General features: G+C 39.8%; 2 protein-coding genes across 6 annotated transcripts in view; both read right to left on the bottom strand.

Annotated features, from left to right (window-relative positions):
* Positions 1-5: 5 nt before the first annotated feature.
* On the bottom strand, positions 6-3,889 carry LOC121961131 (E3 ubiquitin-protein ligase TRIM17-like). The gene is made up of 2 exons (XM_042511004.1): positions 3,789-3,889; positions 6-2,670 (listed from the first exon to the last, which is right to left on the bottom strand). Exon 2 carries the CDS (start codon positions 2,666-2,668, stop codon positions 887-889), a length of 1,782 nt encoding a protein of 593 aa, XP_042366938.1. The 5' UTR covers positions 2,669-2,670; positions 3,789-3,889; the 3' UTR covers positions 6-886.
* Positions 3,890-4,519: 630 nt separating this feature from the next.
* Positions 4,520-23,225, bottom strand: part of LOC121961553 (ninjurin-2-like) — a 32,832-nt gene continuing 14,126 nt past the window's right edge. Inside the window, exons 2-5 of one of the 5 annotated variants that reach the window (XM_042511593.1) lie at positions 7,798-7,934; positions 7,574-7,653; positions 7,150-7,313; positions 4,759-4,826 (exon numbers count right to left, since the gene is read on the bottom strand). In XM_042511593.1, the coding sequence (XP_042367527.1) occupies positions 7,159-7,313; positions 7,574-7,653; positions 7,798-7,934 (372 nt within the window). In that variant the 3' untranslated portion in view covers positions 4,759-4,826; positions 7,150-7,158. Of the gene's footprint in view, positions 4,827-5,728; positions 5,796-6,624; positions 6,824-7,149; positions 7,314-7,573; positions 7,654-7,797; positions 7,935-23,225 lie in introns of those variants that run through there. The other 4 variants (XM_042511589.1, XM_042511591.1, XM_042511592.1 and 1 more) reach the window with 4 other exon arrangements.

The following is a 23,225-nucleotide window of genomic DNA, read 5'->3' as shown; positions in this document are numbered from 1 at the left end:
GCTGTAGTCATCAAAACATAAAAGGATACACATCATGTGCTATCAATTGTACACTTAAATCGAATACTTAAACTGAAAGAATTAACGATAAACAAAATTTTTGCATGAAGAAGTTGTTCTGTAATCACAATTAAAAAAATAGATATAAGTTTTTTACATCCCCACTGACTATGTAGGCTCAGATGATTAGCTAATTATCAGATTTGACCTTAAAATTGCAGAGGACCTTGAAAGATGTCTATAACAATTCCACAAAGGCCAAATTCAGATATTGAAGTTTTAATTTTTTTGTCCAGTCAACAGTTCAAAACCAAAAGATATTTCGTTAACTATCAAAAAAGCACAAGAAAATAAGCAAACGCTGACATGTGAGAAGCTAGAAACAGCCACTTTGGGGCATTTTTGCATTAAAAAGTGTCTTAAATGTTTTGCTCTTATCAAAAATCATTATAATGTTAAATTTCAATAGATTGACTAATCAATAAGTGTTGAACCATACATCAAAAGCTTTTTTGACAGTGCCAAAGAAAAAAATTGGGTTTTTATGATGGTACTATTCACCCCGTTGTTTCCTCCGAGCCTCTCTGAGAAACAGACCGGATCCTTCGTTAAACAACGGTGCCATCTCATAGTCATATTTAGGTATTGCAAATGTATGTTAATATATGACTGATGTGCCTTCTGCCTTTGTCCCCAATTTGAAATGAACCTCACCACCATTACCTTCTTCAGTTAAAATCTCTATAACTGGAAAAACAAAAGGCTAAGAATGAATTCAAAGACTATATTACACTGAGTATTGGTCCTTTTGTATTTGTCTGATGTTACTACTATTACCCTCAGGTAGGTTAATCTACTCTGATGTATGTGGCACTTGTTGCTCAGGTTACAGGAGTGTGATTTCAAGCATGTTGTCAGAATTATCTTCAAAGATACCAAAAAAAGGGTATAGCTTCTGTCTGCCACTGACGGATGTACCTGCCAGATAATAGAGAAAAGCCTTTAAAGCTGGTACATTCTCAATAAAGGAACATCCTGTGTAGGAGTAGATCAGAGTCCTGGTGTCCACGTCATAGAAGGAGACCTCTCCCTTCTCATAATCTACAAACACACCAACTGTCTGGGGCCTTTGACTCAGGGACAAAGGAGCAGAGAATGTAGAATTAGCAAAACATTTCTCTTCAACGTCGTTGTAGATTGCACCAACTGTCCAACCTCCATCGGCTGGGGTAGGATACCAGAACAACTCCCTGTTTACGGACTCTTTGACCACTCCCAACAGCCATCCTTTACTTCCACTGACCCGAACCTCATAATAAAACCTGCCTGAGGAAAACCCCTCTTTCCCAAGAATGAGGGTATGGTGTTGAAATCTTCTCCCAAATAAGGTAGTAAGAGATGGTTGACCTTCATGAAATCTCAGTTGTTTCCCATTCTCAGACACCATGAGTCTTGGATGGGCTGTGTAGGCGTCAAGAGTCACATTCACCGCATTACACTGCTGGATCATCATCAGTTTGTCCTGAGGCGGAGTCCACACTTCTACTTTGGGCCATTCATCGGCCTCACATCCATCAGATGACCTGACCTCCTCAATAAGCCTCTCCATCTCCTTACTGAGCATCTTTTCCATCTGAGCCACTGCTTTTTTCACCGTCCCCACATAATTCTGCTGACTGATGGCAGAGAGCTCAATTAGCTGGGGGGACTGGGTCAGGGCGTCATATACGATGGTGTTCACTGGAAAGAAAAGGGATGGACAGCTCTGAAGGAAGAGGAGGTGGTCCTCTGTTTGTAAATGCTTCTCCATTTCGGACCTTCTTCTTCTCAACTCTGCGATTTCTTGCTCCAGCTGTGTCACGCAGTCTTCAGCCTCCTTTTCTGTTGCTTTCTGCTTCTCCTGGATCACTTCAATCAGCTTAGCACGCCTGCTTATCAGAGGGACCACTAGAGCGGTGAAAACGTCAACAATGACTGCTATCTCTTCCTTTGATTCTTTGTTGCTGCGTTCAACCGCGTGCTTGATTGCCTTAATATTCTCAGATTTAGCGTTTTCCGTCATTTTTATGTGTGATATCACATAGTCTAGCTGGCATTTCTTGTCTTTGAACACTTGCTCTAACGGGGCAGTACCATGCATTGCATGTTCCTCTTTTAAGCACGTGGAACAAACACACATCTGGTCAAAGTGACAGAAGAACTCAAGCGTCTTGTCGTGCTTCTTACACACCCTGTCCTCCAGGTTTGAGGGGTCGATCAGCTGGTGCTTCTTAAGGTTTGTGACTCTCTGATGAGGCTCCAGGTGAGTCTGGCAGTACGAGGCCAAACACACCAGGCACGTCTTCTGGGCTTTGAGCTTCGGCTCAAGGCAGATGTCACAGGGCACCTCCCCTGGTTTGGCGAGGATGTCATCGCCCCCCCTCACCCTCATGTTGTTGAAATGCTCCACCATATCTCTGAACTCTGTGTTGACCTGAAGCTGTGGTCTCCTGCGGAACTTCTTCTTACAGAGGGGACACTGGATCAGGTCTGTCCTGGTCCAGTACCCTGTGATACAGGACTTGCAGTAGTTGTGTCCACATGGAGTCGTGACGGGTTCAGTGAACGCATCCAGACAGATTGAACACAGGAGCTGCTCTTCATATAGGAAGCTGCTGGCTGAGGCCATGTCTGCATGAGCAGAAAGAATCTGATTATTATGATTTTCACATTCAAACCACCCAAAATACAAATCAAGCAGGTAAATTACATTTTTGACAACCGTTTACCTGTCTAGGAGGTTGATTTTCATGTGGTCCTTGCTTTTGGTGTTTATAGTTCTGTAAACCTGCCTTTTATAGATAACATCATATGCAACATGCAGGTCAGACCATGAAGGCAATAGTTTTCCTTTACTTTGACACCAGCATTTTATGTCTTGATGAGCTTCCTCATTTTTCATCTCAAGAAAATTAACGACTAAATTAGGTGTAGTAGTCTATTAGATTTAATTGCCATTTCATGACAATGCATTTTTTTTCCAGCCTGTTCTCATTCTCATGGCGTCAAATACTGCCACTTTGTCACACCCCTGAGCATGTGACATCAGCACCAAAGGCACTATTTAGCACTGGACAGTTTACTCCAATGTAAACCCATCTGCACCAATACTTAATGCTAACAGCAAATTACATAGTATACGGAGTGAGAAAGTCTGGGGAAGGGGAATTGGACGGATCAAACAAAACCAGACTTTCATCAGAGACACCATCTTGCCCAATCTAACATCAAAGGTTAATATTTAAACGCAATGTTACGCAACTGATGAGACGAAAATGCCACGTTATGTTACCAATATGAGTATCCCAGGATTCATTTTTCCTCTTTTCAATGGTGAAAGGGAACAAGTTCAAAGTGCATAAAAAAACGTATGACTATGTTCAAACAAACACTCCCAGTTTGAACAGTAAAACAAAAGCTTAGGGAATTGTAACACATGCAGGCAAAGTGTTACCGTGGAGATAGTCCCTGCAGTGACACTTGAGGAAAACAACATTTGAACTCAACAGCACATGTTAACAATATGCACGCAAAATAGGAATTAGAAATCATTACTTGACCTGATTAAATACAAGAAATACCAGACATGCTGCCATTGTCAAACACAACCCGAATAGTGTAGCTTTGGGATCTATGATAGCCACTAGTAACCTCATCATTATTGCAGTATTTTCTTTTAACTGTACACGAGGTGTTAGATTAGTTTAAGATGACTTTAAAATCAACATATCAGAGCATGTGAACTTTACCTGCAGAGAAGTCTGTGTTGCCTGTGGAAAGCTACTGATGTGTCAGAGGTAGCTTAACTTGCGTTTACTTTCATTTCCTCGGAAATGCTGCTTACTGAAACAACCAGTAACTCCAGTTCTATGTGCCAAATAATGGGCGTCCCTATTGGTTGACATCACCAAGGCTTCGGCTTTCATATTTGCTCTCACTGTCCAATCAGGAAGTAGCAACCAAACACTTTAAAAAGCACATCTAATCCATTTGCCTGAAATACTTTACAGTATTGTATTATCTGATAGACACCTATCTCTACTTTTTCTTTATTTACTGTAAAGTCATCAGCACTCCATTAAAGAAAACTTTGTTTTTTTCACATGCCTTCATGCATGAATGAAGAAACGTTGCATGATTTTATAAAGTTCCAAATATTCAGAACAATACTGTTATAATACTTCATGTTAATTTTAATGTACATTTTATTTGTAATAGTTTGCTGAGGTGAGCCCTTGTTAGATGAGACTAATGTTAGACGGCATTACTTAATTAAACTTAAAAAGGACGGTATACAGTATTGTTGAAAGTCTATCCCATCCACATTACATTTTAACATATATGGCGTGTGCACATGGCTTTCAAAAGCAAACGTGTGAATACACTGAAAGAAAAGTGTATTTTACACAATTTTTGTTGTTATTAATTGGAAATTATGAAGTTATGTAGTCATAAAAATACGCTAGTATTAATATGTAAGACATGTACAGATTTTACACAAAGACTTCAAATGGAAAATGTTCACTGCACATTTGTATGTGTGCATGTTATATGAGCAATGATGAGTGTGTCTGTGTGGTAGTGCAGTCTAAAGGTACAGTGGTCTACAGAAGTGTGTGTATGTCAGTGAAAGCGCATCATGAGCCATGGGAAGTGTCCAGTGCGCTGCATGCCGAAGGTACTGATGAAGAAGTTGAGGATTGTGGTAATGAAGACTATGGCGGTTGTTACGTTGTTCAGGTAATCCAGACGTTTCTGCAGAGCGGAGTTATTCAGGTCCCGACGGCCTGTGACACACACACACACACATAAACAGTAGAGAAAGACTGGGTTCAAACTACACTTGGCTCTGACACACGGAGACAGTTTTTTAGTTTAACCTATGTGCACTTTACCTTTTCCTTGACACACAGACATCTTCACATCCATGCACTTGCCCACACACACACTACCACCTGTCATATTATTATCACATGCATCCTTATTACTGTGCATTCACTTTCACTCCAGCAGACCATAGTCAGACACCAACCAACCAAATCTGAGTAAAAAACACAGCAAGAAAAGCATAGCCTTCGGTTAAATTATGACATTTATTTAGCTTTTTGGAGAAAGTAAATGTACAAATTATAAGGATATCTCTTATTTATATTACCCTGATTTTCTTATTTTTTTGGTAAACCTCAAAATCATTTTTCCAATTCAAAAAAGTTTTTTTTTTAAAGAAATTGTATTAAAAAAGCTTTTATAACTTCACTGATCATCAAGCAAGGGAGAGAATGTGTAAAGTGAATGAAATAATCAGAATGGAATGCATGCAGAATTTTGCACAAATAAGTTGTTTCAGCAAATAAAATAATGCATATTTACAAAGATATTCAGTTGGTTAAGATGAAAATATTTTTTAGTTGGATTACAGTGTGATTTTTTTTCTAAAAAGCCAGAATAATAAATATTTCATGTTTGAAAAAATGCAAGTATGTGCATGTACGTGAATTGTCAGCACTGAATTTCACCTTTTATGTTTAAGTGTGTGTGTGTGTGTGTGTGTGTGTGTGTGTGTGTGTGTGTGTGTGTGTGTGTGTGTGTCAGAAGTGAAGTCGAGCCAGCAGCCAGCGGAAGAAAGCCAGTCCTCTTGGATCCGAAGAAGCTGACGAAGAAGTTAACCACCGTGGTGACAAAGATGACGCCTGTAGCAAGGTTGTTCAGGTAGTCGAGTCGTTTCTGATTGGACACCACGTTCAGGTCCCTACGGGCTACAACACACACACACACACACACACGGACAGACACACAAACACACAGTTTCAAACACTTCAAACATTCACCCGTACACATTCATACATTTGATGCATGCATATTCACACATACATACACTCAAAAGTTACCCCATAGCAAACATACAGTAATGCACCCATACAAACTGCAATACAAATCACTCGTCCTCCAGCCTATGTATTGTTTTAAGCGACATTTTGATTGTCTTATGGTAACAAAAGTTGCTGTTTGTATGAAAACTTGAAACATTTCAGTAAAGTCTCAAATAGTCGTACGGATAAGTAGCATGCCTCAGCAGATAAAGAGCATATTGTAATGTTTTATCTAAAATGCAAGTACTGAGCGTACGGCTGGATAAATGAGACTTGCATTATACTGCACAAGTCGTGTGAGTTTGCCAACGGATGTTTGGATATAGTTTTGCTGTTGTTAAACACGGCTTACTTCAGTTAGTTAAGACTGATTGCCTTTTATGGATTCCTGGTTCAGCATGAAGGCATGCAAGAAAAACAAAGTTCTCTTCACAAATTTGAGGTGATGCACAGAAACTAACTGATCATTTTGTGGGTGAAGTATTCTTTAAAGCCTGAATGCTGAGGCAAATTCTCAGCGTGAATGTGTGTATATTTATCAATTAAAATTTAAAGCTTTGACAATTTATTAAACTACTGTGCATGAGTGTCTGTGTATGTAGGATTTCAAATATCTGTGTTTGGCACCATCTGGTGGTTGTTTTAAAAATGACAGTGTGGCAAACAAACGCATGTTTAACATGCACGTTTATGTTACGTTTTTGAATGCACGCACAGTGTGTGAATGTGGCTGCGGAGGGTTTTTCACAGAATGAAACGCTGAAGCAGCCATCGAAGGAGGCAGCTGCGTTGTGTGCCGAAGGCGGCTTTGATGATGTTGACGATGAGGGTGAGGAAGATGATGCCGGTGGTCAGATTGTTCAGGAAGTTTAACAACCGTTGATAAGAGGCGAGGAGGGTCAGCTCACAACGAGCTGTGCACGCACAGACACACACAGACACACAGACACACAGACACACACACACACACACACACACACACACACACACACACACCAAGTACACAGACAGATACAGACAGACAGACAGACACACACACACACATATCTGGTTGGTCCCTTGGCCCCGTCCATTCACACTGAGCAAAGTCAAATAAATACAGAGTACGATAATACTGTAGTTGATTAGTACTTTAAGTAGAACAATAAGTCACACTACTCTGTGTTTCTGTGTTTACAGCGTTTGGTCTTATGCTGAACGTGTTTTTCTCTGTCTTCCAAAAATTAGAATCACCCCCTACATCACAAGGTCAGAAATGCATCCTGGCAAAGAGGCCGGTGCGCTCCATCCCAAAGACGCTGATGAAGATGTTGGTGACGAAGATGAGGAAGATGATGATGGTTATGGTGTTGTTCAGGCTGTCCAGGCGCTTGTGGTTGGCCTCGTCGTTGATGTCTCGCCGAGCTGCAACAAGCACACACGTGTACATACACACAACCAAAATAACACTACGCAGAAGCGGCAGAAATGTATTCAAGAATGTTTGGTTGCCATGAATTATTTTCTGCCAAAACAGACAAGAAAGTGGCTTAACTTCAGCCTGCACTGCCTGTATTTCCACAACAAATCGATGTGTCAGTGTATTAGTGAGTTAATATGATAGTAAAAAAACACAGAGGATGAATTTCTGAAGGTGGTCTAACACTGTAATGTGATTGGCTCACCAATGATGATGATAAGGACTCCAGCCACTATCTGCAGAGCCAAGGAGAAGGAGATGAGTGTCAGGACCGCAGCGTAGTACCTGAGGAGGAGAGAGAAAAATGTTGAGGCGACAGTAAATGTGATAATTCAGGAGGCAGAACTCTATACACTAACTATATATAATTATGTAGTTTTCTAGTGAAATCTTGCCGTTTTTTCTCTAACACACAAAAATAAACTGTACCTGTATCCAGCTCCCTGTTCGATGACAGTCTTCATGTGTGTGATGTTAGCCAGGAAGAGAGCAATGTCCAACATGCCCTCAGCTGCTGTCTTCTTAGTGGCATACAGATTCATGTTCAGATTAGAGGGTGAACCTCCCTAAAAGAGTAAGACACAGATTTCATATAACAGATTTACTTTAAGTCCTCCTCCCCATCCTTTGTAGTCATACTTTCAGCTTTCACTCTTAGCGCAAAAGACAAGTATGACCCCCCACAAATGTGAATGTAGAAAGGTGAATGCACAACTGTGCTCATCCTGTCTGTATAATGATTTGTGTGTCTGTAAGGGCTTAATAAAATTACAATACCAACACCAGTATCAGAGCTCTTGAATTGATACCAATAGAGTACCTTGTTTTAAACCCTTTTTTCTACTTTGTTTGATACTTTTTGTGTAAATGGAAGAATTCATGTAAAAACTTTCTAGCAGTAAGATTGCAGGCGTGCCATGCCTTTATGAGAACAATGGCATTTGGTCCGAACACTACGCCCCACCCATCTATACCAACACAAATTTGGACACCATGCTCCTATACATGAAGGCACAAAATGGAGGAGTAATGACTAAGCAGTAGGGGTCAGGAGTATACTGGGATTTGGCCATGATCTGGAGATAACAGATGAAATGAAATGATTGTAACCACTGCCAGTGCCATCCACAAGATCTGCCCTGCATGTGAGAAACCCCTGCAACTGCAACCCTGTGGCATCCTGTCGACACTGGACATCTGACTGTCACTGCAGCTGCATAATGAACACTCCCTTATGCAACAGTGTAAGAACAACAGAAGGTGTGAAAGAGAAAGATAGAGAGAGCAAAGACAAAAGAAAGGCAGAAAAAAAATGCAAGAGAGAAATCAGAGAATTTCCAAGTAACTGTGCTAGAGAGGAAAAACGAAACAGAAAGTGCCGGACGAAGAGAGGGAGGAGAGCCGGTATCAAGGTGAGGCTGACCCGACATGGACTGAGAGCTGTTCCTCTACCAAGCCTTCCTCTGGCTAATGTGTGGTTGCAGGAAAATGAAGTGGATGAGATGTAATTGAGGATCACTCAGCAACGGGAAATCAGAGACTGCCCTGCACACATCTTAACAGTGACATGGTTAACCCCTAACATCACGCTGATTAGGCTATTGCACTGGATGGGCAAACCTTGTTCAGAGCTATGAGGACACAAGACGCAAATTCCAAAAATGCACTGCAGGAATTGAATGATGCCACCAGCAGCAACATGCCCAAGGAACTACATGGAATCTTCATATTAGCTGCTGATTTAACCAGTTCATCCTTTAACTCCAAAGATGTAGCAGGATCAAGGACAAATGTAATTTTGTTTGTTAAACTTTGTTTAAAAAAAATGACCAAGAAATCTACCTTCTACCTTCTAAAGTCTGCCCAGGAGAGGGCAGCAAAGACCAAGAATAGTATCACAAAAAATTATTCCAGGAAAAAAAAGCACAGTCTATCTGATCAGACGTGTGACCATTGTTTTATTTATTTATCATTGCAACCAAATCCAAGCCAGAATTCAGACAGTCCAAGTCAACAAGACATTGATTTAAGCTGTCAGTACATTTTGGGATCCATCAAAAGAAAACTTTAAATAATAGAATTCTCATTGCAGTTGGTTTTCATCACACTAAATTTAGTCTCAGGAACCACTCCACATTATTCCAGCAGTGATAAGTGTTTCTTTTATTTTGGAAATGTTCTATTTTTTTCGCCTGGCTCATTTATCATGAGAGCTCTATTTATGGCGCATTTTCCAGTAGTTTGAAGTAGTTGCTTTCAGAATGATAAAGAGTTGCACTTTGTTGCACATGAGGGATTTCAGAAATCCACTGAGTGTGTATGTGTTTGTGTGTTATAGTAAATATTCACATTTCCCCAAGATTTGATAGAGGAGCAGGAAATAAAAAGTGAATAGAAATGACGGAAATGCTTTCACCAAAAAAAGAGCTGATGTGTGTGTGTGTGTGTGTGTGTGTGTGTGTGTGTGTGTGTGTGTGTGTGTGTGTGTGTGTGTGTTAGGAGAAAAAAATCCTTTAACATCATTACATAAAGCCTTAATTCATGACTCATAGCACATGTCAGGGACTAACATTTTCGAGATCCAATTATTACTCTGCTATAGTGCCTGGACTGCAGATGCACATATTGGATTACTTAACGCTGAGCTATAGATTAAAGCATTCTGTCCAGAAATGGATCACTTTACCCGAGGCTCTGTCAGTGTACTTTGAATCAGTGCAGTCTGTTTTTCTTTGGGCTCCACCGAAACAGAGATGTGTTGAGGGAGGACATAGATCACATATGTAAAGCCAATCATGTGGACACTAGGGACACATTGTACTTTATGACCTCACCCTGCTGTAATGGCCTGCACTGCTCCAAAATAAACATAACGTCGACGCTGTGTATGTACAGTAACTATTAAACGCTGCAGCTCCTTTGTGTGTGCTGCCTATTTTTATGTGGTGCTGTGTTAAAGGGACAGTTCACCCCAAAATCAAAAATACATACCGTATTTTCCCCTCACCTGTAGTGCTACTTATCAGTCTAGATTGTTTTGGTGTGAGATGCAGAGTGTTGGAGATGTCTGCTTCCTCTCCAATATAATATGGTCCTCAGCCTGTGGTGCTCAAAGCACCCAAAAAAACCCCCCAAAAAACCCTGAAAAACAACAGCAATTTTTTTCAAATATACTTTTTTTGAGGCTTTGAGTACCACAAGCCGAGTGCCATCTAGATCCCTTATACTGGAGAGAAGGCAAACATCTCCACAGCCAATATCTCCAACACTTGCAAACTCACAACAAAACAGTTTGGACTGATAAACAGCACTACGGGTAAGACTAAAAATATGAATTTTTGTTTTGTAGATGAACTGTCCCCTTTAACTCACTTCTACACTTCTACCTCTACAAGTGTTTGTCACAGACTTGTTCATTTGAAGCATATTGAGCCCTTAATACTCAACAATGTTTTCAGTTGCCATGTGTGCACACAAGGAAGCACTGTAGTACTTGTAAAAAAGAAACATGCTTGGGACTGCACCGTGGTGCATGTAAACACAGCGTGGGCTGAGATCATGTGACTTGGTTTCTCCCTTCTTCTCCAATGCTCTTGCAAACTTGTATGTAGCTAACCAACGGGGATAACCAACAGCACCACAAAACTACCGTGCTAGTGTGTTAACATTCACTTCCCTCTCACCCACGAGCACTGGCACACTTCCTTCTGCGTGGAGCCCTTAGTTTTTGCAGGTGAACTTTGCTAACAAATATTTTTCATACACAGAGTGTTTATGAGGTCGATGGCTTATCATAACTGTGCCTTGATTTTTGGAACAAGATGTTTTAAGATGTAGGTTTCAGACCAAAAACAAACTATGCAAGAGGGAAAGTCTGTTTTATTTTTGTTTTTCTGATAACCTGCACCTTACAGTTATCCAAATGTTTACTCTCAGGGTTTAATTTGAAGTCTAAATAAGCATATTTCTGTGTGTGACAGTTTAACCTGTCCTGATACTGTGATCCTGATCAAACTAGTACACATTTGATGTATTTTGGTGCTGCAAACACTGATTTCATCCCCTGTACAGCTAGTGTTACAGTACAGTTCGATCCAGACTGGTTTATTCTCCAAGAAAGTAAGAAGCAATTCCCAGAATTTTAAGACTGTCAAAACACTATGAACACGTGTACCCGTTTTTTTAAATGTTTTTTTTCTGAGTGTGTATGAGAGACAGAGAGAGACGTAAGGAAGTGATATAAAAATGACTCTGACTGGGAGAGAGTGAGAGAAAAAGTATGTGTATATGTACTGGCCTGTTTCCATCTTTTCTCCTTTGGGGACTCCTGTGGTCACACTTTATCAACATCAGGTTTGGGCATGCCGCCAAAATACACACACACCCATACACACTCACCCACACACAGACACACACACACACACATACACACACACACATCACAACCAAAACATTGGAATGCCCTACATACAGTTTTACAGCCCATATGTGTTCACTTAGTGTAATGCCTCTCTAAATGTACTGACTGTGCGTTTATGACGCTAAATCTGAATTCATCTTGATTTATTGAATTATTATTTTACCCTTTGTTTCACTGGACAGGTAGGAGAGGGGTAGGTCATTATTTACAGCAGTAGTGTTTGCAGGAAGTCATCAGAGGTTTACACATTTATCCTCAGAGGCTGTGAATTACCAGTTGCTGCTCCTTCGTGAATGTCCAGGGTCGACTACCTGGCTCCTCTGTTGCTTTTGACGAATGAGATTCTTTGAGTTTTCTCCTATAATTCAACACTTGCTGTCATTATTAAGGGTTAAACATACAGCTACAGCATATCGTGTCTCAGGATTCTGGCCTTACTGGATGTGGTCCAGTCATGTGGTCTCCTGCAGATTTTGGGGTTCCTCTCTTAGGATTAATGCTTAGTAGCAGCCTATAAAACTACTATTTTCATTGCTTATTCCTGAGGATTAAAATATTTAACCTACATAAAGTCAACCATGTGCACATACAATAAAAAATGAATTGTGAATAAGAAACTGCCCCCCAGCACCTGCAAACAGTTTATGGATGTAAGTATGCATCATGCGATTGGTGGGAATAATAGACATTATTTTATAGCCCACTGTTTTTAAATTTGCCGTAGTCGTGTGGTTTGAATCTGACCTACTACTGAGACAAGGATATTAATCACGAATGCATGAATTAGTATGAGCACAATAATAACTAGCATTATAAAGTATTGGAAAAAGTGAAAGTTTTATCTGGTGGCACAAGATAAAAAGTCAAAGGATCACCAAAGTTACAACAATTCATGTATGTTTTTTCTAAATTGAATGGCAATTCAGTCAGTTGGCAACATGGTTGGGGAACCAATGAATGTCTGCACAGAGTTTTGTGGCAGTTCCCCATGTAGACATCAAGATATTTCACTAGATAAGTGAAAACTTAAGTTAAGTTAAGGGATCATAAGGATATATCCTCTGGATACCATGAATGTTTGGGCCAAATTCCATGGCAATTTACACAATTGTTGTTTAGATATTTTAAGTCCTGACTAAAGAGATGAGCAGACTGATAGGCTAATCTGTAGAGACAAACCATTGACTTGGATAAAAACACAGTAACAAGTTGTATTTGCATTCACTTGTCAAGCAATTTTAATCAAACTTTCAAAATATATATCATTATCACCATTAATAGCTGGCAGTATCGGCTACGCTTTATGCATGGTTGTAATCTGTTGGAAACAGAGAAGAAGTAGAGGTAATGAACGGTAATCCAAAAAAGTTACCTTGGCCATCCAACCATTCTACACAAGAACAATGAAGAAGTGCCTTCAGCAATTTGCTTCAATTAGGCAAGTTTTAATTCCTTCTTCATGTCAGCTAGTATGAGCCAAAAATTGCACATCTGATTTTAAAGACCCAGACCAAAAGTACAACAGGGAGAACCATAACTGCTCTAGCATTCGCACATATGACCAATTAGTTCTGCAACCTGACCTCACCCACCGACCTACGATTTCAGGCTGGACCCGAAGCCGTAAATCCTATAACAATGCACTTGGCTGTGTTTCATGCTGCCCAGAGATGGAGACTTATTAATGCAATGATTCTAATGCACCAATAAGGTCACGGACAGTGGAAACAGTTGATTGTCAGAACTTATTCAGCAAAAACGTTTCCATATCCCATTTACCGCATCAACTCTTCTTTGACGAAGGCGAGAACCACCTCAAGCATAAAAACGTTTAGAGTTTTTATTGGACTTTGATGTCAAAATGTGTATAAAAACGCCTTTATGGAAACAATGGCTAATGTCCAGGAGCAAATATTAATTTTATACATATTATCGCTCCCTACACAGTATGGAGCAGAGATGGTAAAATGTATTTTTGTGCAGAGAAGTTTTCTTTTTTTCCTCACTGGTTTTTATGGAAATATGGTATTTATAAAGTTAACGCTTCCTAGAAATCCAGAGTCCTTGTAAAACTTCCATTTCTGCCCACACACAACACCCAAACAAACCAGCCCCAGAACGAGGGGCATACAAGAATACATCGTTCCATATGTACAGGTATTTTTATACACACAAACACAACAGCAAGTCTTTACACTTATAACTCCACATGAACACACTCACACACAGCAGACCAAATGAGAGCCCCCCCTCGACCTCACAGGAAGTGCTCCTCCCCTGGACTCCTATTGGTTGCCATAATAGCCAATGGGAGAGAAAGCCCAACTAGGAGTGGAGCTCTGGTTTTCTTTTAATATCTTGTTTAACTGTCAGTCTGTCTCTTCATCACTCTGTCTGTCTGTCTCAGTGCTCGCCTGTTTTACTGGGGTTTTTTTCCTTTGCATTTTTTCCAAGGCTCTGTCTGCCCGAAGGCATCATCTTTCTGTTTGGTTTTTATGTAACTACCATTTAGGGTGAGGGAGCAGAAATACAGATGAGGAGAAACAGATAGTAACACAAAGAAGAGGAGTCAGAAAGGAGGAAGAGAGGCAGTGACAAAGACAAGTTGTGTTTTCCTTTTGCTGGCTTTCTGGCAGCAGAACAGTGTCTGAGTTACTCTTTACTAAAATTATTTTAGCTGTGAGTGCCTTGGTCTTTTGCCTGAGAGACAGGTTTTCACATGAAGCTTCTCATTTCAGTTACTAAGGTCTATGGCTTGTTGCAAATGCATGATGTCCACTTTAAAAAGGATTTTCTAAGGATCAAACCATAGGTTGGTTAATCATTCAGAGACAATTTGATACCACCTTTTTACAGTTATAATCCCTAATATTTCAACTTTATTTTTCTACTTTTTATCCAGTAGCTATGTGCAAATGCTTCTTTAGATAGTACTTTTCTCTGTTAATGGCGAAATCTGCCTTTCTGTGAAGTTTCACGCACGCCCATAGGAATTTCAGAGGAAAAATGTATAAATATACATTTCGCGTTATGACTTGTGTCTGACGACATAGCAGACTGTCTTCCTCAGTCTTCTTTGTGTGATTCATCTCTTCAGCCCTTCAACCACACCAGTTTCTCTTTTGTTGCATTTCACAGTGTGCTCTGTTTGTTGTTTCCAACAAATCCTGTAACCCACACAACCCCATCGGTCATTCAGAAAGTAAACGTTTGTATGTTACTAAACTGCTGTCTTACTGTAATTACATTGTTGTGGTTGCCTGGATTATGTTCAGAGACATTTTTTTCACGTGACAAAACATTGCATTTATGTACTGTGTAAGCTTTGCAAGAAGGTGGTTGGGGAAGATGGCAGGCGTACAAAGTGCAGGACCTTGACACCAGAACTTAGTGTTCTCGGTTATGGTTAGGAAAAAATCTTGATTTTGGTTAAATGTTAATAAAGGTAATAAAATTGCTGTAGTTGATGCGAGTGAATACTGTATTGAAAGATTGCTTTTATGTCAATTGCAGATGTAATATGCTCGGCACACAGTTTCCCTCAAAAATGTTTTTGCTGTTTCAAACTACTATACAACTTAGTTTCATACGGGACACAAACAGCAGTCTGGTGGGTCAAAGTCCTGTGTTTGTTTGCCCCATCCGTTCACCCTGACCTATGCTTTAAATCACCTGACTTCCTCCTTTGATCTAATCAAAAATACTACGGCCACTAGATGTCACCACCGAATAATAAACATAAATATGAGCCCTAATAAGCTGCTTTGACATTTGAAGGAGGACGCTCTTATTTGCTGCCCCCAGTGTTCAACACGTGTCATTATTACGGACCTCCGGACCTGTTTTATGAAAACACACTTGCTTTTACCACAAGGTCATAAGTCAATGTTGTGTTTCTTCAGAGCAAAAATTAATGTTTTCAGGGTTAACAGTGTCCATTTCTTTTTACATTTTATTAGAGGCCTCAATTTAGAGACAGTTTGTTAAAGTTAAAAACACCATCCAGGACTGACAAGTGAGAGCCAAACATCACCTCTTGGCATTTTCTGTGTTTGTTTGTTTTAGGGGCCATGGGTCAGCCCGTGAAATGCTGCGCTTCAGGTTGTTTGTTTGTCTGTATATGTGCCTGCTGATTGTAGGAGGGGGTTGGTGGGCATGTCAGTGAATAGACTTATTATGCTTAGGGACGAGCAAACGGTGGATACAACTGAACACAAGCACACACACACACACACACTGGTTTGGAGTCAAAACACCTATTAGGTGAACTTTGACCTGAAAAAAAAAAAACAGGACAGAGTCTGTATCTACACTTACACACACAACACACACAACAGAAATACACACACACACCGTGTCCAACTCACACTTACGCAGCAGCTCCAAAACTGACCCTTGATCTCTGCCCTATGGCCATCTATCGTCCTGCCGACTGGGCTGTAATTAGCAAAGCTGGCATGGAGAAACTATAATTACTGCCTTGTGGTTGTATGCATCAGCAAACTAGTCAAGCTCCAGTTCCAGTTTACATCCATGTCTGTCCAGACTCATATGTACCCATGACAGGTGATGATGTTTCCAACAGATGTTGCTGCAAAGAAGCTACATATTCTAAAATGTAGAATCTTCACTCACATCTTCAACCCAGCAGCACAAAAGATCGATACAATCACATCAGTTTCAACATGGACACCCAAGACTAGTGTCACTAATTCAGTATCTGACTAAATGTCTCCCCTTCTGAATTATGGCATTTAGGAATTCAATTATTTTATTCTATGAGACATTTGTGTAAAATGTCAAATTTGTAGAAATGCATTCAAGGTGATTTCAAGATACCACATTCATGAGAATGAGATAGACAATGTCACAGTGACCTTGACCTTTGACTACTAGAATCTAATGAGTTTATAGTTTAGTCCACTTGGATATTTGTGCCACAGTCGCCTGCACAGAGGAATACAAAAAAAGCTTTAAATAGTGTGTGTTGGCTTGTGTGTGTATGAATTAAAGCCCACGCTGCATAATCTGAGGTAGATGCTGGTGTTTACATTTTGATTGGAAGTGTGTTTCCATGGTTACAACGCCAATGAGTAAATAAGCAAATCCCAAAGGCTGTGATATTATTGTGAGTTTCTCTGCCAGACCTGCTCTCTGCTGAGTCCTTTATGTCACAACAGACCTTTTTTATTGAAGACATTTTGACTTGTCACAGTAGGAAAGGTGTAAAAACTTAAATCACTGAAGGCTGAATTCTGTTTGGCTTCCTGAATTTCAGGTTCCTGTCATCTCGCGCGCTTGTTAACTGTCACTCTCACTGGGAAACTTGATTAGAACAGAGCCATCATTTGTGTTATTAGTAACATCTGTGCTTTCCTACTAGACAAGTCAAAATGTCCGCTGTGTGAAAGACCTACTGAGTGAACCCACGTGTCATTTAAAGACACCTCTTCATTCTTTTGACACCCCCCCCCCCTTCCTGTGTTGTTTACTATCACATAAATCTCAATGTCACTTCCTGCATTCTGCTTTGACAGACAGAAAGGCTCAAAGAGAGAGGTAAAAACTGTGAACTGGCAGAAACAAAATTACATTCAAGCCTCATTTATAAAGGCGATTGTATCAAGATAAAATAAGTGGGAATTTGTATATATTGCACGACACTCTGATTATACATAGTACTTTTAATGCTAGTTCTGAATTCAATCAAAGGAAATCTGCCCAATTATTAATGTAGTTTTTATCCTATTGCAAAAATATTCCCTAAAATAGCAGTTTATCATTTTTAAATTGTTTAGGAAATGAGCAGATTGTCATTGTGGTGTGAAAATAGTGCGCAACAGGCTTTGAGGTGTGTTTTCTCTCACTTGGTGGATGTGTCAGAGGTGTACCCAATCAGCAGCTATGTGTATATAAACAAAATTTTGATCTTTACGTATTGTACATACAATTTTTGTTTTTAATTCACTCTTGTAAGTTATCTATGCCAATAAAGCCCTCTTTAATTGCACTGTGCGTAACACAGTTCGTTTAACGCACACCCGTTTTTATTAAATAAATGTTTTGCTACATTTTGTTGGTGCTGAACGCAGCCTAGGTGCACCCAAATACTGGACACTGCAGGCAACACAAACTCAAATAGATCACTCGTTATTCAAGGTTGGAGAAGTGATAAAGAAACTGAAGATCACATAACAAAATCAAGGATCCAACAAAGACTGAACTGAAATACAAAGTAGTGTGTGGAGGGGATGAAGTGCAGGTGGAGAAAAGGGTGGAATAGCTCAGGTGCGGGAAATGAAGATGATTAGGCAGAAGAAAAGGCAGGGAGCTGATGGCTGGGAAGGAGCAGGGGGGACTAACGAGGCTGATGCAGGGCAGGGGTGTAGATGAGCAAATGAAGGAAAGGCAGCAGAGGAACACAGGAGGGGAGGAACTCAATAAACTGAAACCCAAAAACCAAGAAAACACAATCTTCTTTACAATAAACTGACTGAGTGAAAACATAGATGGACAAACTAAAAAAGGCAACTTAAATGAGTCTCAGTCCAGTCTCTTAAAGCATCAGGATTGTGAAAAATAGAGAAAAAAATGACAGCAACAATATTAGAAATCATGTTCACAGGGCACTAACAATAATAATAATAATAATAATAATAGTGCCCTGTGAACATGATTCTAATAATGTTGCTGATGATAAAAATAAAATATAAATTACAATTTTTTTAAAACAATGAAATGGTAATTACTCTTACAGTGTCTTTAACCACTTATCTTTTAGCCAAGCTCTCTATTTACTTCTTACATTTACATTACATTTATCTGTTTATCCTCACTCCTGCCTCTCTGTGATGATCAAAGTGTCATCCTACTATCATCCAATGGGGGGTGAGCTGTTACACAGCAGGATGGACGCCTCGGTAATTGCTGGGCAGGATGTGTGTTTGTGTGTGTGTGAGTTAGTAAAAGATAGAAGCACCTGGAAAATTAACAACCTACACAACCTCAGTGACCTTTGATCTCTCACACCCACTGGTGGAGCCACTTGCCCACGTGCGAAAATAACAAAAATAACATTACAAATATGTTGTATGATTTAATGTGACACATACAGACACAGAGCAACCGCAACATTTGACCACATGAGTGTGCATTTGTGTGTTTTTGTGAATATGTGTCTGCATGTGGACTTCAGTCTGCCATCTGGGAATAGTAGAGAAAGAGTGGCACTAATCTAATATCAGTTGACTCTCTGCATTCCTGACCATAACCACATGGTGCTACAGAGCTTCCCATATCAATGACTCAGCCAGCTGGCCCTGCCGGCCATGCAGGGGCCTACTACAGAATCTTTACAAAGGGTTGCACCTCTAACAGGCAGATTTTATTTCATATTAGAAAGCTTTTGTTGCTACTTTGCCACATTGATAATAAAACAAATGAAAAAAATGACTTGCTTGTGGGGAAATCACGTTTTTGTTTTCAGGCATTTTAGGGTTTGCCTGGAGGTGCATTTGGCCGTGCATCTTTTGCTTACTTCCCAATAATACATTTTGGCAATCTTTGCAAAGTAAAGACTGTAATTGATTGAGATATTTGAACGCAGCTGTATAAAGAAACAGAAATCGTACAGAACAGGACAAGAAGCCTTTGGTGTGACTTATTGATAAAAGCATGCATTTAGGCTGAACTTTACACTACTATACTCCTCTAACAAACTGGTGTTTAGGAAACAGCTGTCTATCATTAGGCAGACTTTATCAATAGTTAGAGACGTATGTGAGTAGTTATGTACGTCTGTGTGGTGTGTGTATGAAGAAGAGCCCATAAACACCTGGTTCTCATCTGACGTCAGCCATGGTGGAAGAGTCTATTGCATAAGACGTTGACGTATGTTGCGCACTGTTATAGCATCCTTTGGCATGCGACCCTTGAAGAAATGTCTGCCAGATGTGTGTGTGTGTGTGTGTGTGTGTGTGTGTGTGTGTCAGGTGGGTAAAGGTGTGTATGCCAGTAGCGTTTGCACCATCAGTGCGTTCTTAAATGCGTCGGATGCTGTCATGGTAACATTGCAAACACACACACATAAACAGATATGTTCTAACTGTTCAGAGGTTCATTTCTCTGAAGTGCTGACAAGCAGGAATGACAAGTATGGCAGTAAGTTACCTTACTGCTCCATAGCCGGTTTAAATCTCTTGAATGTTCAGATCAGTCAGGTTAGTGTCAAGGAGACCTCGTATGAATTTGATTATAATGACACAAGATGTAAAACCTTGTACTGTAACTTTTCTTCATGCTTGAATTTCACGCATGCCATTTACGCACACATTAAGCACACATATACAGTAGAATGCATTGGGGCTTTTCAAACGTGTCTGCAGCTGATTTGATTTTGTCACATATAAGACTGCAAAGAGACGTAATTTCAGGTTCAAAAAGTAAAATGCCACCTTTGGCTTTGGAAAACAAAGAACTCCATACAAAAGATTTTACAGGGACAAAAAAAGGAGAAACTTCAGAAAGAGACTCCTCTTCAAGGTTGAACAAGAATGCTGTTTTACTGTCTGAATGTCATTTTCCTGTCCTTGGTACTGTTTAGACTTACTGTGTTTAATTTAATTAACACTTCTTGGACAAATCTCTTAACTGAATACACAGAGATTGATAATCTTATCTAAACTCCCAGTAACTCACTAAAAATATGTTATATTCATGATTTATTTGTTTTTCAAGACATTGGTCCCCAAAATTTTGTTGCTCCTGTCTCTGACATTCTGTTATTGACTACTGGTAATATTATTTGGGGGGGGGGGGGCGCACATCATACACTGTGCAATCACCAGTGGAAACACACACATGATTTACACAATAGCAAGTAAAAAGTCCCCTCTGGGATGATTTGTGGAGTAGTAAAAATATACTACTCATTGTTGAGTGTTTGCTTGAAGTTTTTATCACAGGAGAGGCATGTTTGTAAAGTGGACAGGCTGATGTCAAAGAGTCTTTGTGAGGACAAAGACACCAGTAATAGCTGGAATTCCTTGTGTTTCTTTCTAGCATTTAACCTGTCATAAAAAGTGCCTGTGGGTATGTACTCAGTGAAACGGAGCGTCACAAATACTGAAAATAACCTGTTGCTGAAATAAACACATGCCAATCACTCTGAAGTGATAAATCTGATCTAACAATAATGCAAATGCATTTTCATCAAGCTGGTGAATAATGTTTTTTAGCTTATGACCTTCTGTCAAGGGATCAGAGGTCAATGGTGAGTTGTTCCAGGACCCTTCAGGGGTGCAGATTTTTGCTCCTGTGGGAGCTGGTTGCAGACCTTCCCTTTGAAGGAATGTTATCTCTAAACACCATGCCCCTCCACTGCTGCATTACACGGGTCATTTCAAAGTGAAATACTGCGTGAAACAAGTTTTAGACCGTGATATAGCTAAACACTTCTCTGAGAAAGATGCTAAGAATATTCTTAAAACAGCCGTTAGTTCTGGGGAAACTGGTAGTTACTGAAGTTTACCAGTCATCTCTGCAGTAATGTAGCAGTGCTGTATTACCAGGATGACAAAGGAGTGATTTTGACCTATATATGTCAGGTGAAAAGTGCAGCACAATCTGTGTCATTGTTGTTTTTCTAGTGCTAAAAGGTAACGTCACATTCAAGGCATACCAGAGATGTGAGACACTGGATTGCTTACCGATACACAACATTTCACATTATATCATAATCATTATCTCAAAATATCTTGGTTACTCATTTTATTATCCAAACTAAGAACAAGTCCCACCACATTGATTTAAAACACAGGCTTCCAACCTGGTATCACTACTTAATTGACGTGATGTTTTCGGAATATGATCACAGGCCTACTATATGTTTTCAATTGCAAGGTGACAAATAAAAATTTTAATTAACCAATTACATTGCATTTGTGGAGAAACTTTGTTTTTCTTGCATGCCTTCACGGTGAACAACGAATTCAAAATTTGTGTGAATCCTTGATGAATTAAAGCAATAGGGGTCCGCATTTAACAAAAGCAAAACTATATTAAAACAGCAATTTAGAAACTCTTCCAGAACTTGTTCAGTATAATCAAAGTCTCACTTATCCAGTCATATACTCAGTACTTCCTAAACACAAGCAGTTTTGCTAAAACTTTACTATTTAAAACTGAATTAAAAGGTTAAACTTTTACAAAGCAGGACTGATTTAAAAAGTATTTTTATACCACGAAACACAAGAGCTGCTGGATTGCCACGGCCTCGACTGGTTGTTTGTTTAGGATATTGTGCGACTTTGGTGAATCCAAACTAACCCTTTAAAACACCAAAGTCACACAGCAACACAAACAAAGGCAGTGGAAGACCAGCAGCTCCCGTTTTCTGCAAGGTAAAATTACTGCTTTTGTCAATGGAGTCCAGCTTTGAAGAGAGCATAGAGAAGTTTCACTTTTCATTCAGTTCCCCGTCGAAAAGAGCTGCCTGTTTTCTTCACAAATTCAACATAACACGGGGTACATGATTGAAATGCAAAAGGTCATGTGGGGGTTAAAGTTTTCCTTTAAGGCACTTCATTTACGACAGTAGCCCCTTTCTATATTTCCAAACTCCTTCACATCTACACATCCTCCCTTTCAGATCCTCTCCTGCCATCCCACTCACTTCACCATCTGTCTGCTCGACTACCATCATGTCTAGAGCTTTCCGCTGTTCTTTCCCTCGCCCTCAGAACTTTCTCATAATATTGACTTTCTCCTCACACTTAAATCCAATCTCAAAACACACCTTTTCAAACTGGCATATTTGGTCTGATCCTTACTCAACAGTTACGCCCATATTGATTTTAGCACTGGTGATGATTTTTATACCTAGTTATTTCAGAAATGTATTATTGTATATTACTGCTTTGTTTGACTTTATGATGTCTGGATGCAGTGCAGCTTGTTTTCTAACTGTCTTTTAAGGTGTGCTTGAGTGCTTTGAAAGGCGCTGATAAATAAAATGCCTTATTTTAATTATCTCTTTAGGTCGAGAACAAAACTCAATGAAGCATCAAAAACAGCGACAAACTTATTAAAAAGCTGAGTCATGTCAGCTTTCGAGTAACTGCTGTGATTACACAACGTGTCTTAGCAGTGTTTGTGGTTTGGTGTAATTATAATATATTGACCCGAAAAGTCAGTTTGCCACTGTGTGATCTTGACTCACACTAACATAATAGTGTCTGCATCCAAAACAAACATGACAAGAATTGTGTGGGAGGGGCACACCACTGCAGGATGTGTGTACATACTGTGTACTGTAAATATCTGTGCAGTACTGTGCATGCGGCTGTGTTTACGAGTTGTGCTTCAGGGGCTCAGATGAGGTGTGAACAGGCGTTATATAAAGATGGAAGAGTGGCACTTCAATGTATTTTCTTTGTTG

This window comes from Plectropomus leopardus, chromosome 22 (assembly GCF_008729295.1).
Source record: "Plectropomus leopardus isolate mb chromosome 22, YSFRI_Pleo_2.0, whole genome shotgun sequence".
Lineage (NCBI taxonomy): Eukaryota > Metazoa > Chordata > Actinopteri > Perciformes > Serranidae > Plectropomus > Plectropomus leopardus.
Note: the sequence above shows the minus strand (reverse complement) of the source record. Positions and strands in the feature narration are given on the sequence as shown.